We start from the raw sequence: 20,385 nt of genomic DNA, 5'->3' as shown, positions 1-20,385 counted from the left end.
AATTCTGCATTATCCGGAATTTCAAATTTTAAATAAAAACATGAATTATGTTTTTAGGAAATTTTCCTGATCTGAAAAATATGGCAAAGGCATGAACATTATTTAATTGATATTTTTTCAAGTTTTAAAGTACATTCTAAACTCTCAATTGGTTTGTCTGGAATTCTGCGTTATCTGTAATGCCAAATTTAATTCAAAGGGACATGAATTTAGTTTTCAGGAAAATTTTCCTGATCTTAAGAGATGTGCAGAAGGGTAGAAAATTATTTAGTTGATTTTTAGTAAGTCTTAAAATAGTATTTTGAACTCTAAATTGGTTTGTCTAGAATTCTGCCTTATCCGGAGTGCCAAATTTTATCCAGAAGCATATTAATTTTGTTTTCATAAAATTATTCGGATCTAAAAGGTGTGCCAGAACGTCCAGAACTATGTAGATTATTTAATTGATTTCTTTATCTATTTTTAAGGCCGTATTCCGAACTCTAAATTGATTTATCTTGAATTTTGAGTTATCCAGAATTCAAAATTTGATGCAACGGGATATGAATTTTGATTTCATAAAATTTCTTGATCTAAATTTAAAAGGTCTACAGGAGCCACAAAGAATCTCGTTGAACAAATTGTTTTTGGAATCGGTATAGCCTAAGTTATAAATTTAATAGGGATTTTTTACAATAATTTTCAACTTATGCATTTTATTTATTTTTCATCATGCATTTTTGCAAATAATTTCATCACAAATGATACACTAACCACTAAATTTACTACAGATTTACAATTGTTCATTAAATTAAATGAATTTTATTAAAAACTGTCCCACTAAAACAATTTTTTTTTCACATTCTTTTCACTATTTTCGATTGTTTAACCACATTTTCACGTTACGTGTTATTAGCCATGCATTTGAAAAACTAAGCTTTGAGGTCTATATAACTTAGAGATCTTCTGACTAAAAGTTTATTATGAAGAATTTGCGTCTTAGAAATCTCATTTTAGCAACAAAAAATTTAAAAAAAAATTATAAAAATCTTCTGTTAGTTATAAATCTGACGAAACAATAAAATACCACTCTGCTCATCATATTTTTTTCATAGTTTGTATACTTTGAGCGATTATGGAACTTCTAAATCGAATATTTTTCCTCAAACTTACAATCTTTATAGTAAATTTTTATTGCAGTGAAACTAATATTAAAATGCTGTTAAGAATAATAAATAAAAAGGGGAAATCTTTCTTATAAACATTTTTTTTAGTACATGACTGTTCTCATCTATTAATTTATCGACTTTTCTTTATCTTAGTTCTTGCCACAGAAGGTTTTGGAAGAAGACTCGGGAAATATTCATGACAGGGACCAACGCAAGGAAAAGTCGATAATGCAGAAGCACTTTAGAACAGTTATGTGCTAAAAAAGAATATTCAGAAAAAATGTCTCCTTTTCACTGTTGATTGAAATACAAACACAAATGTTTTTTCAAAAATTTTCTTCAGAATTTTTCTGTATTATACCTCAAATTACTGCATCAGAAGATCACTGTCATATAACCTTTTTAAATTTTGTCGAGGAAACTATTTATGAAAAGTACATTTTATAATGAAATGATTGAAATTTTCGTTATTTCACCTTGTTTTTAGGAAAAAATAAATTAATAAAAAAAAGTAATTTTAAATGCATTTTCCGTTCTCTTATTCGGATGACATCTTGACGGTTTCATTTAAAATAATAATCGAAAATTAATTAATCTGCGAAGCTTTTGTTTAATAAATAAATTATTAAAACAAAGAAATTCCTAATAATGTCTTTTTAATTAATCTTTCTTTCAAATTGTTCTTCTATCAAAACAAATTGAAAAAAATCCATCCGAATGACGAAGCGGGCATTTGCCATTTTGTCTCAGAAATATCCGAATAAGAAAGCGGGAACTGTAAGAATAAATATCCCGGCTGACACACTAAATACTTACTAAGTACTTAATAAGTACTTTATTTAGTACAGTGCCTTAATTTCAAGTGAGTTGTAGAACAACTATCTACCTTCCAAATGTATTAATATTGTGTTGCTCGGGATTTTTTTTTAAAGCTATTGAGCTATAGTGCAATTTCAGTTTGGAAAAAAAATATATATGTCTTCAACATCTGCGAAATACTATTGTGCTTAAGACCTAAAGATCGTGTATTAAATTTTCTCTACGTTCGATGCTCATTTTTATCTGAAATATTATATTAAATGATAATATTTTAATATTTACACAGACTGAGCGATTTTTTTTTGTAGAATTTGCTCTTTTTTTTTACAAAATAGGAACTTAAAGCACGTCTTCACAAACAAATACGTATTAAATATTCATATTGCTGTTTCAACTGAGATCAAATGAAACAAAAATTATTAACTTTTGTTTGACTTAGAATAATTTGTTCATTTTTAGACACATTTTGAATTATATTGTTTAACCTTTTCGGGGATAGCAGTTTTTTCCACGGGAACCTTCGTATACAAATCTTCAAGGTTCTTAATGTAAATAAGCTTACGCCAAAACTTTGAACTTATAAAAGGACGCGACATCAATACAAGAGATTTAAGCCAAAATGTTGGATGAACCATGTAGAGAGTCTTTAGACTTTTACGGAGACGTCTGTCGAGCAATTGATAACATCTGAAAAACATTGAGAAAAGAAGGTTTAGGAATCATACTTAGGGATAAGAATTGAGTTTATTTTACTTACTTTCGTAACCAATTGAAAGGAGGGACATTATTGCGACAGGATCCCCCATGAAGATAAATTATAACATAATCATCAGTAACTAGCTGGTCAAGAGTTTGAACTACGTACCTAAAATGCAAATTAATTTGGGGGATTAGCGAAATATCTATAAAACCTGAAAATAAAATTGGATAGGACAAGGGTTTGAAGCTTCAGATGATGGAAGTTTCGTACTGCTCGATTTTTTCCTTTGCTTCTTAATGAATTTGACTCATGGGTCTTTTTAAGGAATGTGAGGTAGTATAATTTGCTAAAGTTTGAAATGCTGAAAATCGGACATACTGAAAGTCACACATAGAAAGTCGGACACATTGAAATTGAGACATACTGAAAGCCAGAAACTCCGGAAGTTAGACACATCGACGGTCGGATACACTGAAAGTTAGACACACTGAAAGTCGGACACAGACCAAAAATCAGACACATCGAAAGTCGGACACACTAAAAATCGGACACACCGAAAGTCGGACACACTGAAAGTCGGACACAGACCAAAAATCAGACACATCGAAAGTCGGACACACTGAAAATCGGACACACTGAAAGTCGGACACACTGAAAGTCGGACACGGACCAAAAATCAGACACATCGAAAGTCGGACACACTAAAAATCGGACACACCGAAAGTCGGACACACTGAAAGTCGGACACAGACCAAAAATCAGACACATCGAAAGTCGGACACACTGAAAATCGGACACACCGAAAGTCGGACACACTGAAAGTCGGACACGGACCAAAAATCAGACACATCGAAAGTCGGACACACTGAAAGTCGGACACGGACCAAAAATCAGACACATCGAAAGTCGGACACACTGAAAATCGGACACACCGAAAGTCGGACACACTGAAAGTCGGACACGGACCAAAAATCAGACACATCGAAAGTCGGACACACTAAAAATCGGACACACCGAAAGTCGGACACGGATCGAAAATCAGACACATCGAAAGTCGGACACATCTAAAGTCGGACACTTCGAAAGTCGGACACACTGAAAGTCGGTCACGGACCGAACACATCGACAATCAGACGCACCGAAATTCAGACATACTGAAAGCCAAAAACTCCGAAAGTTAGACACACCGACAGCCGGACACACTGAAAGTCGGACACACCGAAAGTCGGACACACTGAAAGTCAGACACACCGAAAGGCGGACACACTGAACGTCAGATACACTGAAGATCAGACACATTGAAAGTCAGACTATATAAGACGGTTGTAGAAAGAAATAATCGTGTGATGCGAAGCTTCCATCGTCTGAAGCTTGAAAACCTTCCCCTCAATGATTTCTTACAGGAACAAGCTATCCATAACGTAGTGGTAATCTGTTCGTGATCGATCAGGAAGATAGCAGGCGCTAAAAATAATTATAGCATTGTGTCCGGCAGTTTTGAGGTATCCGCCATGGGAAAGGACTCTCTTGTAAGGTTCAATGACTTTCATATCAATTTCCCGAGTTTTTCCATCAGGCATAATAATTTTCTGTTTAGTATGTGTAGAATCTGGCGCAATTGTTGGATAATCCAATTGATCGTCCAATGTACATTCAATATCTTCCCTAGAAATGTTATTGTCAAAGAGAGAACTTGTTGGACTTCCAGAGATGGCATTAGGATTGAAGTCATCATCAAAACTGCGATTAGAAAAAGATTCCACTGATGATACGTCCGAAAGTGCATCTTGAATGCACTTTGATTGATTTCGTTGTTCATTGGATGATGTTGGTAGTGGTCTCGACATAAGGGCCACTGACTGAAAGGAAGGTGTTACTGATGCATGATACTGCGATAGGTCCTGTTCTGAGCCACTGCTGGCCATTTTGTCAGGACTGAGATCCCGAAATGCAGAAGCTTTTCTGCATCCAATAGGATTATCCACAATGTCAAGATTCTCCAGTTTTATAGGAATAGTGGACTTAACTTTCTTTTCTGATGATGTAGCTGGACGAGTTGTACGTGTAGTTTTATGTCGTTGGGATTCATTTACCGGAACTACGTCCGGATACGCAAAACGCGATGTTTTGGAAATGGATTTGTGATTGTGACTGTTCTCTGAGTCACTGTCCGTCATTGCTGGAGACATCAATGGGTGATTGCTAGCAAGTGTTAATCCAGTTTTCATATAACTCTGATTTTTTGATACACTACTGGACAATTCTTTGGTGTTCTCAGTTTTAGTGTCCTCATAAACCGAAATGCTATCTATCTCCCTTTCATGAAAAGTATTTCCATCATCATCGGGAGATGTAACGCCCGGAGATTCCTGAGACTGGGATGTTGTCTCTGAAGAAATGTCCATTTTCGCATCCGCGAACCCAGGACTCTCGAGATGTTCACTATTAATATTAAATATATTTCTTACCAATATAAAAATAGGATTCAATTTAAGCTTTGATATATTCACCTCATAAATTTATAAATTTAATTGTTTTATTGAAATGAAACTCGTGAAAATTGGAGTAGAAAACACTCGTTTTCTACACCAAAAAAGTCATTTCTGAATGAAAATATTTTAATCCTTCATACACTCCAATAAAAAAATCACTTGTCAAAATCCTTTGAGGAACAACTTACAAAAAGGAAGAAAGCGAATGAGGGTTAAAATAGTCTAAAAACCCGTAGGGTATCCTTTCCAACTCGCGAATGGATGAAAAACATAATTTAGAAGGACTCTTGTAGGGGTGCGTACAAGTGTTTTTCTCACTATTTCAGGATATCTCGCTATTAATCCTTCTTCTTGAAAAAATATTGAAGGAAGTTCTATTTTTTTGTGAATTATAAAAGTTAGTTGTAATAGGAGAAATCCTTTTATAGGAAAAGTTTAAGGCGCTTTTTCTTAGCTTCGTAGAATTATCCAGAGTTTTAAGAGGAAATTGACTGTAAAGAATATCAGCTACCTTAAGCCTATCTAAACTTATCACTGATCTTTTCTTCAGATCGGACCAACTATTCGTTAGAAAGGCTAAAAGGCTACCATCTCATTAAGTTACTGTTTTTCGAAATTGAAAATAAGGATTTCGGGATATTCGACATCGAATTTTTGAAAACCGAATTTTACTATTGCAGGTGAAATCGCTATAGATTTAACAGTGGTTGTGTGAAGTTTCAATGTTTTGAAGACTTGTAGCATTTTACCAAAACTTTCATTTGCGCCTTCGATGATCAAATTCGGACAATCGTCTTGAAATCAACCCTAAATATCGTCCTGAAATAGCTGGACTAAGCCAACGACCCCACTAATCATTAAAAAAGCTATGGCCTTATTGACTTAGCATCATTTTTTGAAAAGAAAAAATGAGAATTTAGGGATATTCGATATCGAATTTTCGAAAACGAAATTATACGATTACAATTTTGATTATATGGATTATATATAGAAAACATATGTTGTTCCAGTGAGGTTTTGTTCAGTGAGTAATGTAATTATTTAGTTACACGAGTTCATTTCGATTTTAGGACCTATATGACCTACATCCCGTCACGCCCTCTATTGAGGACTATTTCAAGCTATCGGGTTTGAGGCAGTAATGTGTAGGCTGGTCCCGGTCAAAATCCCGAAAGCCAAAATACCGAATTCTTGAAAGTGTGATAGCTACTCCCACGATTGCAACCGCCCTTGTTGAAGGCAAAGGGAAATATCCTGTGTATTGGGAAACTACTCTATACATTATCCTCCATACAATTTCATCCCTTTTAGGATTTTGGACATTCGGGATTTTGGCTTTCGGGATTTTGGCTGCCTCCGGTGTAGCCTACCCCTTTGTCTTAAGTCTTTTTGAACAGAAGCCGCGGATTTCTGGCAGTCGGGAGCCAAGTAGCTACTGGTAATCCACTGGTCTCAAGCCAAAAGTAAGATGCAATGTGTACAAAATCATTTTTACTTCACTTAATTACTAAAGTGGACTCCGTGAACCCACAATGTGCCATTACAAAATTGCACATTCTTTATTTTGCTGACGAAAAATGCTGATCAAGAAGATGACCGGGTGTCATTAACACTGAGCATAGTGACCGAATTTCAATAAGAAATTGTCAATTTTCAATCTCTAATATCATAGAAACTACTGGTCAGAATGGAACCAAATTGATATCAGATAGAGTTAAGGATATAGAAAATATAATGGTAAAAGTTTAAGATCGTTTAACATCCTGTTTTCTTTAATATTTGCTGTTGAAGTGAGGTTTGGCTCAAACTACAATCGATATATTAGTTAAACTATTCGTCTCTGATTGAAAGGACAGGACATTCCTGTGTAGTAGAAGTATGTAAAAATTCTATGGTGGGCCTTAACTCTTTCCGGACCGCAGTACAAGCCAATTTCACCATTTTTTAATCAAAAATATCTAAACTCAGGAATTAATTGAGGTTCTAGAAAAAATATCTTACATTTGGACATCCTTATAGTTTGTAATCATCCACAAGAATCGGATTTTTATAAATTCTGAATAATTAAAAAACATTGTTTTTCATAGAATATTCATATGCTTTTTTGGGTACTCAGAGTCCCAAAAGAGACGAAAGAGTTAAATCCTTCAAGGGTAAGTTATTAACTTAAAGCGTAAGAGGTACCGAAAACCCTCGTGAAGTTTTAGTGAAGCCAAAAGTATTCAACTTTAATGCTGACTTATTAGTATCCTTTTAAGGATGTAAAGGCATATGATTGACATCCTGATGATTTATCTATTCAAAAGTATTGTGATATGAGTAAAAGCCCAATTTTATCTCTTAAAAAATAAAAATTCTAATTTGAAAATTATTTGTATGAACGTGCATGTTTATCTTAAATACGAGGTATCTTCCCATAGCTCCCATAGCTCCCATAGCAACTGTTGTGCAAACCAAGGTATCGATACTGTATACCTGAAAAATACTTGTTCCATTATTTTTTGGTTGCGCACTGGGTTTTAGACGAATTTCTTTTCGCATTTTCTCTTGATTTTTCGAAATATGAGTGACATGATTTCGGTGGCAACCACAAAGTAAACACAACGCTACTGCGTAAATTTATTTAAATAATTGTCTTTCTATATTGTTATTTCTTTTAATAAATATGGATAATTTTGAAGAAACTTCAAATGGTGCAAATGGGATAAATGGTGCTGAGGATGAAGAGATGGATGCGAAGGAAGATGATGAAAAAGAAGAGTAAGTTTATCAAAGTTTTTTTCGTAAACTCGGCATTTAATTATTTTATAATCTTAATTTTAGGGATGAATTAGAATCAAAAGAGGACAAAACGATTAAGGAAAAATTGGGAAAACGAAAGAAGATCAACAACAGTAAAAAATCAACATCTCAGAATGATGGTAGAAAAAATCCAATGCTGCCTGAATTATTTTGCTACATTTGTCAGAAATCGTACACGAAAGCATATCCTTTATCTAAGCATCTCGATGAACATTACAGTAATCGCAAGGTGATGAATGATAATCCTCATCCTTGTTCAAAATGTGGCAAAATCTTCACATCAGAGAAATTCCTGGAGTGCCACATGAAATCTTCTCATGAGAAAGAGAAGAATTACGACTGTCGGGTATGCAATCGACGATTCTCAACGGCAAAAATCCTTAGAATTCATCGAAAAGTCCATGAGAAGGAGAGAAAGTACAATTGTGAATTATGCTGTGCGAGCTTTCGCTTTCAAAATGCCATAATAATCCATGTTGAAGATCATATTGCAAAACTACCTTTCCCAAAAGAACTCCTGGATCTCCATGTGATTCCGTCAATTGATGAAAATTCCCAAGCACCTCCCGGAGTTAATGCGGACCTTCTGAATGGTGGTATTCTGTATAAATGCAGTCAGTGTCCACAGAAATTTGCAACAGTTAACGAACGACGCAATCACCAGAGTAAGGAACATCCAAAAATTCATACTTGTGAATATTGTGGAAAGGAACTTCGAAGCTCATTCAGCTATCGCCTTCATTTGGTGTCACACACCAAAGAAAAAACTTTTAAATGCAGGCTATGTGGTGAGGCATTTGCCTATCCCAATCTTTTAGTTGTGCACAGAAGAGTAGCCCACGGAACTGGCGATCCGGAGAAACTTCTGCGGCCTTACCGTTGCGAACCGTGCGGGAAAGCATACGTCTTCAAATACGCCCTAACTGAACATATAAATTTCGTGCATAGAGATTTAAAATTGATATGCGATCTCTGTGGATATTCCTACGGGACAAAAGCTCGTCTCAGAAGGCATTTCAAGAGGGTTCACCTGAGAACGAAAATGAATGAGAAGCAGAGAGCTACGTGTGCAAGAATGATTGGGTGCAAGGCGGAAATAGGTAAGGCACGCAAGTGTCCAGAATGTGATTTTGTAGCCCACAGATTGATGGACTTGCGTAATCATCGGATTGAGACTCACTTCAATAAACTCCACTGCAATGAATGCAATATCACCATGACCAGCATTTTAACTTACCGCCAGCATGCTGAAGATCACAAAGATGGGGTAAGTTTATTTTTCCACAAGTTCTCCATTGTTGATCTGCCGATCGCGATGACTAATCGGCGCCGATTAGCCGTTCAGTCACTTACAAGCTCACTCGGTAGGAAAAGGTGGTCTGCTTTCGAATAAGAAAAACGTCCAATACTTAAGAATTTGCCTAAGAAATCCTCATAATGAATTTTCATCTCCGGGTCCAAAATATTATTTCTTGAATAGTCTATATTTTTCCGTAATGTTACAAGTATTGCTAATGTGACTTGGAGTTACGACAGTTGTTGATCCAATCGACGAAATATTAACCCTAATTAACTTTCTATGACTTATATGAATATGTTATATTTGAAAGCCTAGGATAAATTTTCCAATGTGTCAAAGATCGGAAATAACCAAAATTCCGAAAGCTAAAATCCTCAAAGAGATAAAATCCTGAATAGCCAATAAATTATCCTTTGTCATACACAAAAATTTCCCTTCGATTCTACAAGCGGAACTAATAATTTCTCAAAACGCAAAAATGGCAAAAATACTCCTCTGTTTCAATATGCAAAATCAGTAATTTCCCTTTTGGCTTTTCAAGACATTAGCTTTCACGATTTTGGCTTTCAGGTTTTTGGCTTTCGGAATTTTGGCCTTCTAGATTTTCGTTTTCTGGATTTTGGTTTTCTGGATTGTGGTTCTCGGGATTTTGGCTTTCTGGATTTTAATTTTCGGAATTTTGGCTTTCTGGATTTTGGTTTTCGGAATTTTGGCCTTCTAGATTTTCGTTTTCTGGATTTTGGTTTTCTGGATTGTGGTTCTCGGGATTTTGGCTTTCTGGATTTTAATTTTCGGAATTTTGGCTTTCTGGATTTTGGTTTTCGGAATTTTCTCTTTCTAAATTTTGGTTTTCGGGATTTTGGTTTTCTGGATTTTAGTTTTCGGAATTTTCTTTTTCTAAATTTTGGCTTTCGGGATTTTGGTTTTCTGGATTTTGGTTCTCGGGATTTTGGTTTTCGGAATTTTCTCTTTCTAAATTTTGGTTTTCTGGATTTTGGCTTTCAGTATTTTGGCTTTCTGGATTTTAGTTTTCTCAAAACGCAAAAATATTCCTCTGTTCCAACATGCGAAATTAGTAATTTCCCTTTTGGCTCTTCAAGACATTAGCTTTCGCGATTTTGGCTATCGGGATTTTGGTTTCCAGGATTTTGGTTCTTGGGATTTTGTCTTTCTGGATTTTAATTTTCGGGATTTTGGCTTTCGGAATATTGGCCTTCGGAATTTTGGCTTTCTCGATTTTGGGTTTCGGGATTTTGATTTCGGAATTTTATCTTTCAGGACATTGGCTTTCGGTATTTTGGCTTTCTGGATTTAGGTTTTCGGCTTAGCTCTCAGGATTTTGGTTTTCGGAATTTTCTCTCTCTAAATTTTGGTTTTCGGGATTTTGGTTTTCTGGATTTTGGTTCTCGGGATTTTGGCTTTCAGGATTTTGGCTTTCTGGATTTTAGTTTTTGGGATTTTGGCTTTCGAAATTTAGAGATGAGTTATGTAGTGATGAGTTTGACTATAATTTTGGACACCTTCCTTGTAATTTTAGACGCTTCGCTATATACCTATATTTATAAAATATCCAATGCCCATCGTCCATTTCAAGAACCTATCTTACCAAGTCCACCTCCTGTTTATGAGGAGAATACGTAGGATATTTCAATGCATGATTTCTATCAAAATCATGCATATTTCACACGAAAAACATAATTATAAAGGCAAATCTTACTGCAGGTCTAATGAACAGATCACTATTAGGCAAAAATCACATTGACAGTAAAATGCTCACCGTATTTCGTTAATTTATGCATTTTCATTACAATTCTTACGCAAATTCTCGATTACCGTATTACATTAACTCATACTCCGTGGCAATAGGTGAAAATAACATAAGAAAATTGAAGAAATAAAACAAAAATTCGATAAACGGTGAGCAAAAAAAAATGGTACGAGAAATTAATCACCGTTTATCGCATTTTCGTTTTATTTCTTCAATTTTCTTATTTTATTTTCACCTAATGCCACCGAGTATGAGTTAAGGTAATACGGTAATTGAGAATTTGTGTAAGAATTTTAATGAAAATGCGTAAATTAACGAAATACGGTGAGGCTTCGGTGAGCATTTTATTGTCAATGTGATTCTGCCCTTAACGTGAATTAACACAATATTCAACGAATATTTAGTAATATCACTTTAAAATCTCGAAGAAAAGTTACTGGTTCTTCACAATAACTCCCACAACTAAAAAAAAAATGAATAAACACGAAGTTCTGTCATATTTCTCGTAATCAACTGGTCATACTGAAGTTTAAACAAAGCAATTTTAATTTAAATTATATTCAAATTTTCCAAAAAATTAAATTATATTCAAATTTTGTTAAAATTTTCCAATATGAACAAATATTTAAATAGAATACATTCTTCACTAAATATTTGAAGAAAATTTCATAATTTTAATCAATTTATTTGTAGTGTCCGACTTTACCCTCAAAGTGTCCAAAATTACAAGCTATCCCAAATTACAAGGAGTTCCTCTCTAAGTACATTAAAATCTCAAAGTCGCAAAGAAACGGAGTTAGCCCCTTGTATTTCCCAAGGAGCGGTATGCATTGCAATCACAGGTACTATAAAATCTATTCTAACAGCTGCTTTAGAGATTACTGCAAGGTCACTAGGTTTACCTTGTCTTCCAGTTTTCGTTAAAATGGAAGCAGCAAAAGGCTTTTTCTATGGGAAAGTTCACCACAATCTTCTTCTTGGAAGAAATGAGAGCCATTTTAATTACATTGATTAATGTTCAAGTTCGTGAACAAGAATCCTATAAATAAAAATATTTGTTTTATTTTCAATAGCAAAAAAGCGGTTGTTGTACTCTCTCTTGGTGCTATATTATCTAAACTCGTTAAAAAGATCAGAATTAATCTCTGAAGATTAGCAGAGAATAATGACATTATTCTTCTGTGGTGTCTTGTCTTGGTCACAATGATATATTATAGGGATTATTAGGATACGATTGTAGCCAATTTTTTTATTGATTTTTTTTTCATTGAAAATTTTTCAGGAAATAGACGGAGACACTGAACCTTTCTTGATTTTCACAATTTTATTCTCTACGACGTTTCGAGGATGGATGTCCTCTTCATCAGGTATCGAATATGGCAGGGAAAATCACGTACAGGTGGGAGTTGTTACACTGCACTTGAACTTTGATCACGTATTGATCCGTGATGTTCACCATTCGACTGACTGACAGTCAGTCAGTCTGTGTCAGTCAGTCGAATGGTGAACATCACGGATCAATACGTGATCAAAGTTCAAGTGCAGTGTAACAACTCCCACCTGTACGTGATTTTCCCTGCCATATTCGATACCTGATGAAGAGGACATCCATCCTCGAAACGTCGTAGAGAATAAAATTGTGAAAATCAAGAAAGGTTCAGTGTCTCCGTCTATTTCCTGCTACATTCTGTCGAACCGAAATTCTTTTGAAAATTTTTGTTTATTTTTCCCATCTCATGCGGGTACGTCCACCGCCATCTTAGTGTTCAGTTCAACCTCCAGAACTAAATGGTGGAAATGTCCCTTGTCTGGTTGTAAAATATTATTCATTGGGGCTAGGTTAAGCGAGAATATAAAAATTTTTAAGAAAGAAGTGCTAACAGTAGAGGTTGGAAATTGTCGAATGATCAGCCAATCAGGACATTCTTTGTAGGGTGGATAAAGCAGCTCAAATAGAGCCTAGATGTGGTATGTGCAGCCGACAAATCAAATTATACTCCCCATGTAACCTATCTAGGGTAAATTAAACTATTTCAAAACCTACTCCAAATGGAAATTTTTCACTACTCCAAATGGAAACGTCATTGTTTTCATGATAAATACAGTACTAAATTATTATATTTATATATTTTCTATACCACAGTTTCATTATTCAGTTAATTTTGCTCCAAATAAAGCGAAAATCCATTCATATTCACAAATTTTAATTTGTTAATTTCTCAGAAAAATTAAAAGTGTACCTTTTCACCATTGAATTTTTCATCGATCGACCATGTTTTCCAATAAAAAACACAATGAGGTGACTGTTGTTTATTCGTTTTATTTAACATTTATGTCGTATTTCTGGCTAATTTTAGTTAAATTAAGTGCTAATCTTTATTGTTAACGGTACGTGAAGTTTTCAAATGAAATAATTACCTATTTCGTGAACAAAAAGGGTTTTTCTGAAGTGTCTGCAAATGCTTCAATAGGAAACCCCGGAAATATGATTTTTTGGAGAGATTTTCTTATTGTTTTAGATGGGAAAGGAGAAAAGACCAGGAATAAGAAAAAATCCTGCACTCAGGAGCAACTCAAGAAGGTTTTGGAACCCTTTCGTCGTGGTTTCACTTACATTGTTTGTCTCCAGTTAGAAAATTTCCCTTGTCTCCAATTGGATTAATATGTTTCCAATAGAAGTATTTTGCACTTGTGTGTTTTTCTTGTATTTAAGAGGTTTTCAAATTATATTTAGAGAATTTTTACTAAACAGTAACATTCTAGAAGAGTCAAGGAGCAAATTTATGTAATTTTTTTTTTTCAAAAAATGAACTTAATGTGTTGAATCTTATTAAAGTTAAAGCTTCTGGAAATGGTTTTGAATTAGGACATTTAGCCTATCTGAATTTCTATGCCTCACAATAGAGGAATTCATTATGAAAAAGGGAAAACTCTTGATGCGTTCAAAGGCAGATCACCTTTTGTTTTTTAAATAAGTTTGCCGATAACAGTGACAGATCGGCACCGATCAGCCGATCTGTCACTCACGGTACACTAGATAACCCTACCTGTTCAATCCTTGCAGATATCAGTGGTTCCTGGACCTGGAAGACATGGAAAGATTTTTGGTTGCATCAGTTGTGACAAATTTTATACAGACAGACGTTTTTTGCGTGATCACATAAATGCTCGTCATCGTTCGATTGTTTTCAAGTGTGATCACTGTGACATGACTTTTCAGACAAAAAGATATCTAGTTCGTCATTTATCTCTTCACCATGGGATTACGAATAAAGAGCCCAAACCGGAGAAAGTGGAAGGAATGAAGAAAAGAGCTACGAAAAAGATGAAAATAAAAAATCTTCAAATACCTCAGGAAATTCCAGAACATTTACCAATGCAATTGCAGAAAGATCCTCCGCAATCTTCTCCACTTGCATTGCATATTCCTCATCAATCACCTCATGCAAATCAGGCTTTTCATTCCTCGCCATCCGCCGAGATGCAGCAGTACAAGATGGATCAAAGTGTTCAAGTAGCACCTAGTCTACCTCACGAGATGCAACATCATTCGATTCAGTATATTCATTTTGGTAACATTGGTTCATTGCAATGAAATACAGGTCTAATGGGCTGATCAGAATTTCGTTGATGGGAGAGATTAAATGGACGAAATAACAAGTTATTTTTATTACTCACCCATTTCTACATAAATCCATCATTTGTCATGAGAGTTGTTTAAAGTGAAATAAGTAATTAAAATAAATTTTATTTGTGTAATTTTTATTGTTTGATTGACTGACATAATACCAAACAATCCTTTATTGTTCAGGTGACAACGTTGACTCGCAAGAGAGGCGAATATTTATGGTTTTTCTTTTTACTTACCTTCCTTGAATGTTTTTTTTTTTAATTTAAAAGCATGTCTCGTTTTTTTTTTAGTAATAAAGCAATCTTTCAATTCAAAAATTCGCAGTTTATAGTTAAGAAATTATTTTGATAATTTTTGTTTTCTGGAGTGATTACATAAAAGAATCATTAATCTCATTTTGTCCTTTATTTGTAATTTTTTTTTTTAAGTTTTATTTGACTAAAAAAGAAATATCTTAATATGGTAAAAGTGGAGTATACTTTTTCACCCAATTTCTAAATCTATTTTAAAGGGTTATCCGTAACACTTCTAAAAAAAAGTATACTCATTTTTTGAGATTAAATTGAAGGGGAAAGGGACGAGAATTGAGACGATTTTAATTAGTATCCCTTTAGTTCTTACATTTACCATTTGTCAAGACACATTTTCTCACCAAAATTTACAATGAAAATGGTGGGAGAAATTTAAAGAATGGTGTTGATATCCTTCCTTTTTGCTCATGCATAAGTACTTAGTGTACCTATGTTAATTAGTTTTGTAAAAATTCAAACATTCTTTTTTTTTTAAATCATTACAACTTCCAGGGTGATCTCTCCTTTTTCGCTCTTTCCTTTTTTTTGTAGCCGAAAGTAGTCCAGTCTATAAAATGCTGGAATATTTTCGACTGATGTAGGCCCTTGAATGATAATTATGTCCTTTAATTGATGAACTCAGCGTTTGAATCAACTTGCTGTCAGTTTTCTTTGGTGGAGTGTAAGTTTCCATTGGTCGATGTTGCCTAAAATTGAAGAGAAAAACTATCATAAATGTCTAACTAGACAAAATCAATTATATGGTTAGTTATTTGAAAAAAAAAAGAATATATTTTTTTATATGATAGACTTAGGAAAAAAGCGCTAAAGCAGTTTAGTTAAATGGTTAAAAGCTCATCGAAAATTAAAGAACTCGAGAGATTTTTATAAAGAAGTTTGCGCAAAGCCAAAGTTACTAAACAGAAAATATAAATAAATGCTTATTAAAAAGAAAAATGAGTTATTCACCTCCTAAACTCGGACATGTATTTGTAAACGTCATCAATTCTGTAAATAATGAATACTTTTTTAGCGATTAATGTACTAAATTGGAATATAAAATACAAATCTTTGAATAATATTTTTTTTTATTTTTCTAGATTTCGGATTAACTAAACGTTTTTAGGGATTTACATTGGCGAAAACATATTTTCTCTAATTTTTAAGCTCTTCACCGTGTAAAAGTACAATATTTGACCTTTATTTTCTGAAATTCTCAATTTAAAAATACGAGAAAAAAATGGCAAAGTATCCCAGCCTTGCGGAATGCTAGAACTCATGGGGATAGGGCTCTCCGTAAATTATTTTTTCGCATTGGTTTTGGGTTCATACCGTTTGGCCCCTAGCCGTATTACGAACTTTCAAACTAATAAAAAAAAATGAAAAATATTCGAGAAAGAATCATTCCCGAAAGAAATTCATTTATGGGTACTTTACCGATTTATTACCTATTAAATACGATATCTCTTACCGTATGATCTCTACCGTTATTACAAGCTTTCGGACTTTTCGGAGAATTAAATTATTTTTTGTAAAATAAAAAGGTTCATTCCCGAAAGAAATTCATACATATATTGGGTACTTTACTCATTTACCCATTAAAAACTATGTTTCTTATCGTTTAACCTTTAGCCATATTATAATCTTTCGGACAAGTCATAAAGGTTTTTAAAGAATATTCGAGAAAGAATCAACCGGATGGATAATTTACCGATTCATATATTATTTTATGTCATACGGATCTATTATCTTTCAAATTTGATGCAGACGCCGGGTTGAAAGTTTTAGGACCTTTCAAAAAATTGAAATGTAATACGGGCTTCAGATCTGAGACTTAGCCATACGGCTTAATGCCGGCTTCAGACTGGAGGTTTAGCCCAGTTCCCGAAATCTAAATAACATGCAATTTTATTGATTTTTCAAAATCTAATGGAACATTTGCCATTAATATCCAATCCTGAACAACAATTAGAGGACTTAAGCCAGATGGCTAGGCCTTAGATCTGAATCTCGTATAACTGCTCTAATTTTTCAACATTCGAGATATTGCAGAAAAATTTTACTTAGTATTGGATTATTAAGGATAAGTGACTTAATTAAATTCTAAAAAAAAAATAATAAAAATGGTTGATATTTAGGATTTTGAGACCGTCGAGAACTGGGCTAAATCTCTAGTCTGAAGACCGCTTAAGTCAATCGGTTGAAAAATAGGTTCTCCAAAGTGGTTTAACTTTTTAAATGTTTTTCGGTTATAGGTGTATATGGACGAAATGTAATATTCACCTTGACTACCCCCAAAACGGGTCCCGGTCAAAATTGCGGAAGCCAAAAGTCCCAAATGCTAAAATCCCCGAAGCTAAAATCCCGAATTCTTAAAAGTGTAATATTCAGGATTTGACCATTCGGAATTTTGGCTTTCGGGATTTTGGCTACCATAGCTTCAAAACATATTCGAAAATGAAAAAAAGGTTTTGGAAAAGAACAAGGAGAATAGGGGGATAGGAAAAATAGTATCCTAGATGATATCAACTTTTGGGGGATCGCCAAAGACCAGAAATCTGAATCTCTTACCGTTAGTCCTCTAGCCGTGTTACATGCTTTCGGACACATGGAAAGGGATTTGAAAAAAAAGATCAAAAATTCAGCTGTTCAGATCTTGTTTTCGCAAATTCTTTTTGAAAAAAGAACCTTTGCAATGGACAAGGTTATTCAAAGTAGGTTCATCTGAGCTCAAAAGCTAAATATTTTCTCTTATTGAAAGAGTTACAATCGTACGTGAACGAAAAATTTTCTCTTTCCTTGATTACAAGTACTTTACAAGACTTTCATTTTTTTTAATCTTTCGAATATGTACGAGTTTATCTCATCTGCTGACAGGAAATATTCAGTTATTTTCAGTTCGGATGAATCTACATTTGTCCACCGAAAGTTTTTTTTTTTCAAAAAAGGTCTCTGAAATTTTTCATTTTTTTTTCTAATTTTCGAATGAAATTTCGAAAAATATTGCTTAAATGATATCCTTTTGTTTTATGATGTTTAAGACAAGAGCTTAAATTTTGATTTTTTTTATTATGTTGAAAAATTATGTTGATGGGGAAACCGGAAATCGTCGGGAAATGGGATCTCTCAAGGAAAACTCATCAATTTTTCCCAGAGCTTTCGATTCAGGCTCTTAGCCTTCATCAGTGGCTGGAGCAAAAGGGAGAAAAAATTATAGAAAATATATTGGTTTTTAGTCTTCGTTATACGGGCTGCAGACCTAAGGCTTAGCTTAGCTTCCCTAATTCATTATCATTAAAGATTTTTTTAAAAATTTTGACTGCAACTTTGATAATTAAAGGCTAATGATCTATTTAATCTTACAAAACTAATAAGAACATTTAAGACCTTTTACAAACTTAAGTCTAAGGCTTACTTATATAGCTTAACTGCTCTAATTCCCTATCAGTTGATATTTTTGGAAAAAAACTAATAAAATTATTTGCTATATAGGATTTTGAAACCTTCTGGAATTAAGCTAAACTTTTAGTCTGAAGATTTCTTTCGGGAAGCTTAAATTTCTAATCTAAATATCTTTTTATGTCCTATACACATTTATGACTTAAGCCGAGAGACGGCTTAGTATAATTTTAATCAAAATAATGATTTGAATAAATTCCCAACAATTTGCCATTAACTAAGTCGTTCCCTGACTTAATCAGAGAGTCAGATTAGTCAGAATATGATGGAAATGTAGTCTAATCTTTATTTTGATTATAATTTCGTTAAGCCGTCTGTCGGCTTAAGTCGTAAGTTTGTTTAAGGTCCTCAACAGACCTGAGAATTAGCCGAGAGGCGGCTTAGCGTAGTTATATTAGAAATAATGGTCAAACTACATTTCCATCATTTTCCACTAAGTCGTCTCTCAGCTTAAGCCGTAAGTGTGTCTAGGGCATAAGGCATTACCCGCTAATCCCTTAATCTGCCTCAATCGTACAGTAAATGCTGTAAGATCGAAATAATAACACTGTGCAACGATGATTTTGTCGCCGGGTTCTCATGCTACTTTTTCTATTGCTAGGGTCAAATGATTTACGAAAATACTTATCATTTTGATTTCATTTGGATTTTGCGACTGGTATTTACGAAAAACGGTTTTTTCCGTTTTTTGATACTTGGGTGCCTATATCTCCGAATCTACTGAACCGATTTATTTCTCACTAAGGAATAATTTGTTCTCCTTTAGATGCCCGATAAATCCTCTGAACAGATGAAGTTCGTACAACCGACACCAGGGGCGCTGTAGTCCCATAAATGACAGAAAACATGTAAAAATCGAAATTTGTAGCAACTTTGATCAAGAATATCTCGAAAACTAAAACTGTTCTTAACAATCTTATTTATGGGTTTGATAGAGAATTTTATTAGCTACATTTTTGTTCATATACAACTTTTTGCTCAGATTATTTTTTAGCCTCGAAATAGAGGTTCAAACGAAAAATGAGCACCCAGCCAACTAGAGAAAACCCTCATTATTTCACACATTTTGACTTTTTCTTTTCAAGTTGAGGTAAATCCAGGATATTTTCATACTTTTTCTAAATTGCATAAGTTTAATAAATATATACATATTTTTTCTTTTACATCGGAAAATTTCTTAGCCCAAGATACACAGTCTCAAAGATGGCGTGACGCGCTTCATATTTCACTTGTGATTTTTGACAAAAATTTTAAAGTGCTCTATTTCGGGAAGAGGCCAAGATATTTTTTGCTATTTTTTTTTTAAATCTGACATGTAATTTTATTCTCTTTAAAGGCGTCTCCAAACTTTCCCCTATCATTGTAGGAAGCAACGTCAAAATAAAAAAAAGGCAATTTGTTTATGAAAATTGATTCTAGTGTATAGACACCATAAATCGACATACTTTTGATTTTTTTTAAATTAAAAAGTATATTATTAACATAAAAAACTACATTCCCTCAAAGAAAGAGGGTCCACTTTTTTGTTGAACTACTTAATTTTTTTTTTTTTGGAAATTCCCCAAAACAATTGAGTAGTTAAACTCAAAAATGGATAGACTTCTTTTCAGGGAGTATAGCACCACAATAGTATTTACCAAAAGGAAAAATATTGAAACTTTTGGATTTGGTATTTAAAAAAAAGAGTCCAAAAAATTTTTTTTTGTCAAAAACAAAACTTTAACATATATTTGGCACATATACTCTATTTTGAAAATGTTTTAGACTTTTATTGCGAAATATATAAATAAAAAGTCCAGTACGACTCTGATAGTATTAATTCCTAAAAATTTCAAACACAGTGAAAAATATGTAAAAATATGTAAAATTTCAAATTTAATGTCAAACTTTTAAACTACTTTTGTCGAGTAACAATCTGAGTCAATTTTGAATGAGTGAAATAGTAACTTCAACAAGAAAAATAACTTAGAATATTG

The 20,385-nt window shown here is 33.7% G+C and overlaps 3 protein-coding genes across 9 annotated transcripts in view; 1 reads left to right on the top strand and 2 right to left on the bottom strand.

Annotated features, from left to right (window-relative positions):
* Nucleotides 1–665: 665 nt before the first annotated feature.
* On the bottom strand, nucleotides 666–5,349 carry LOC129800825 (uncharacterized). The gene is made up of 4 exons (XM_055845495.1): nucleotides 5,178–5,349; nucleotides 4,069–5,109; nucleotides 2,725–2,832; nucleotides 666–2,654 (listed from the first exon to the last, which is right to left on the bottom strand). Exons 1-4 carry the CDS (start codon nucleotides 5,180–5,182, stop codon nucleotides 2,423–2,425), a joined length of 1,386 nt encoding a protein of 461 aa, XP_055701470.1. The 5' UTR covers nucleotides 5,183–5,349; the 3' UTR covers nucleotides 666–2,422.
* Nucleotides 5,350–7,719: 2,370 nt separating this feature from the next.
* Nucleotides 7,720–14,788, top strand: LOC129800819 (zinc finger protein 62 homolog). Its single transcript, XM_055845488.1, has 3 exons — nucleotides 7,720–7,919; nucleotides 7,983–9,228; nucleotides 14,094–14,788. The coding sequence occupies exons 1-3, from the start codon at nucleotides 7,825–7,827 to the stop codon at nucleotides 14,622–14,624; spliced, it is 1,872 nt and encodes a 623-aa protein (XP_055701463.1). The 5' UTR covers nucleotides 7,720–7,824; the 3' UTR covers nucleotides 14,625–14,788.
* The window catches only part of LOC129800837 (flightin), an 11,606-nt gene continuing 5,995 nt past the window's right edge, over nucleotides 14,775–20,385 (bottom strand). For 4 of the 7 annotated variants that reach the window (XM_055845518.1, XM_055845517.1, XM_055845519.1 and 1 more), the window contains exon 4: nucleotides 14,775–15,657. In XM_055845518.1, coding sequence (XP_055701493.1) covers nucleotides 15,519–15,657 — 139 coding nt within the window. In that variant the 3' untranslated portion in view covers nucleotides 14,775–15,518. Of the gene's footprint in view, nucleotides 15,658–15,919; nucleotides 15,959–20,385 lie in introns of all 7 variants that reach the window. The other 3 variants (XM_055845515.1, XM_055845513.1, XM_055845514.1) reach the window with 1 other exon arrangement.

This window comes from Phlebotomus papatasi, chromosome 2 (genome assembly GCF_024763615.1).
Source record: "Phlebotomus papatasi isolate M1 chromosome 2, Ppap_2.1, whole genome shotgun sequence".
Lineage (NCBI taxonomy): Eukaryota > Metazoa > Arthropoda > Insecta > Diptera > Psychodidae > Phlebotomus > Phlebotomus papatasi.
This window is presented reverse-complemented; position numbering and strand designations above follow the sequence as displayed.

Coding starts and splice junctions, on each gene's coding strand:
- LOC129800819 (XM_055845488.1), top strand. CDS start 7,825: ATGGATAATTTTGAAGAAACTTCAAATGGTGCAAATGGGATAAATGGT. Junction 7,920..7,982: donor GAAGATGATGAAAAAGAAGA/GTAAGTTTATCA, acceptor TCTTAATTTTAG/GGATGAATTAGAATCAAAAG. Junction 9,229..14,093: donor CTGAAGATCACAAAGATGGG/GTAAGTTTATTT, acceptor CAATCCTTGCAG/ATATCAGTGGTTCCTGGACC.
- LOC129800825 (XM_055845495.1), bottom strand. Junction 2,833..4,068: donor GTTATGGATAGCTTGTTCCT/GTAAGAAATCAT, acceptor TTTGCATTTTAG/GTACGTAGTTCAAACTCTTG. Junction 2,655..2,724: donor CCTTTCAATTGGTTACGAAA/GTAAGTAAAATA, acceptor AATGTTTTTCAG/ATGTTATCAATTGCTCGACA.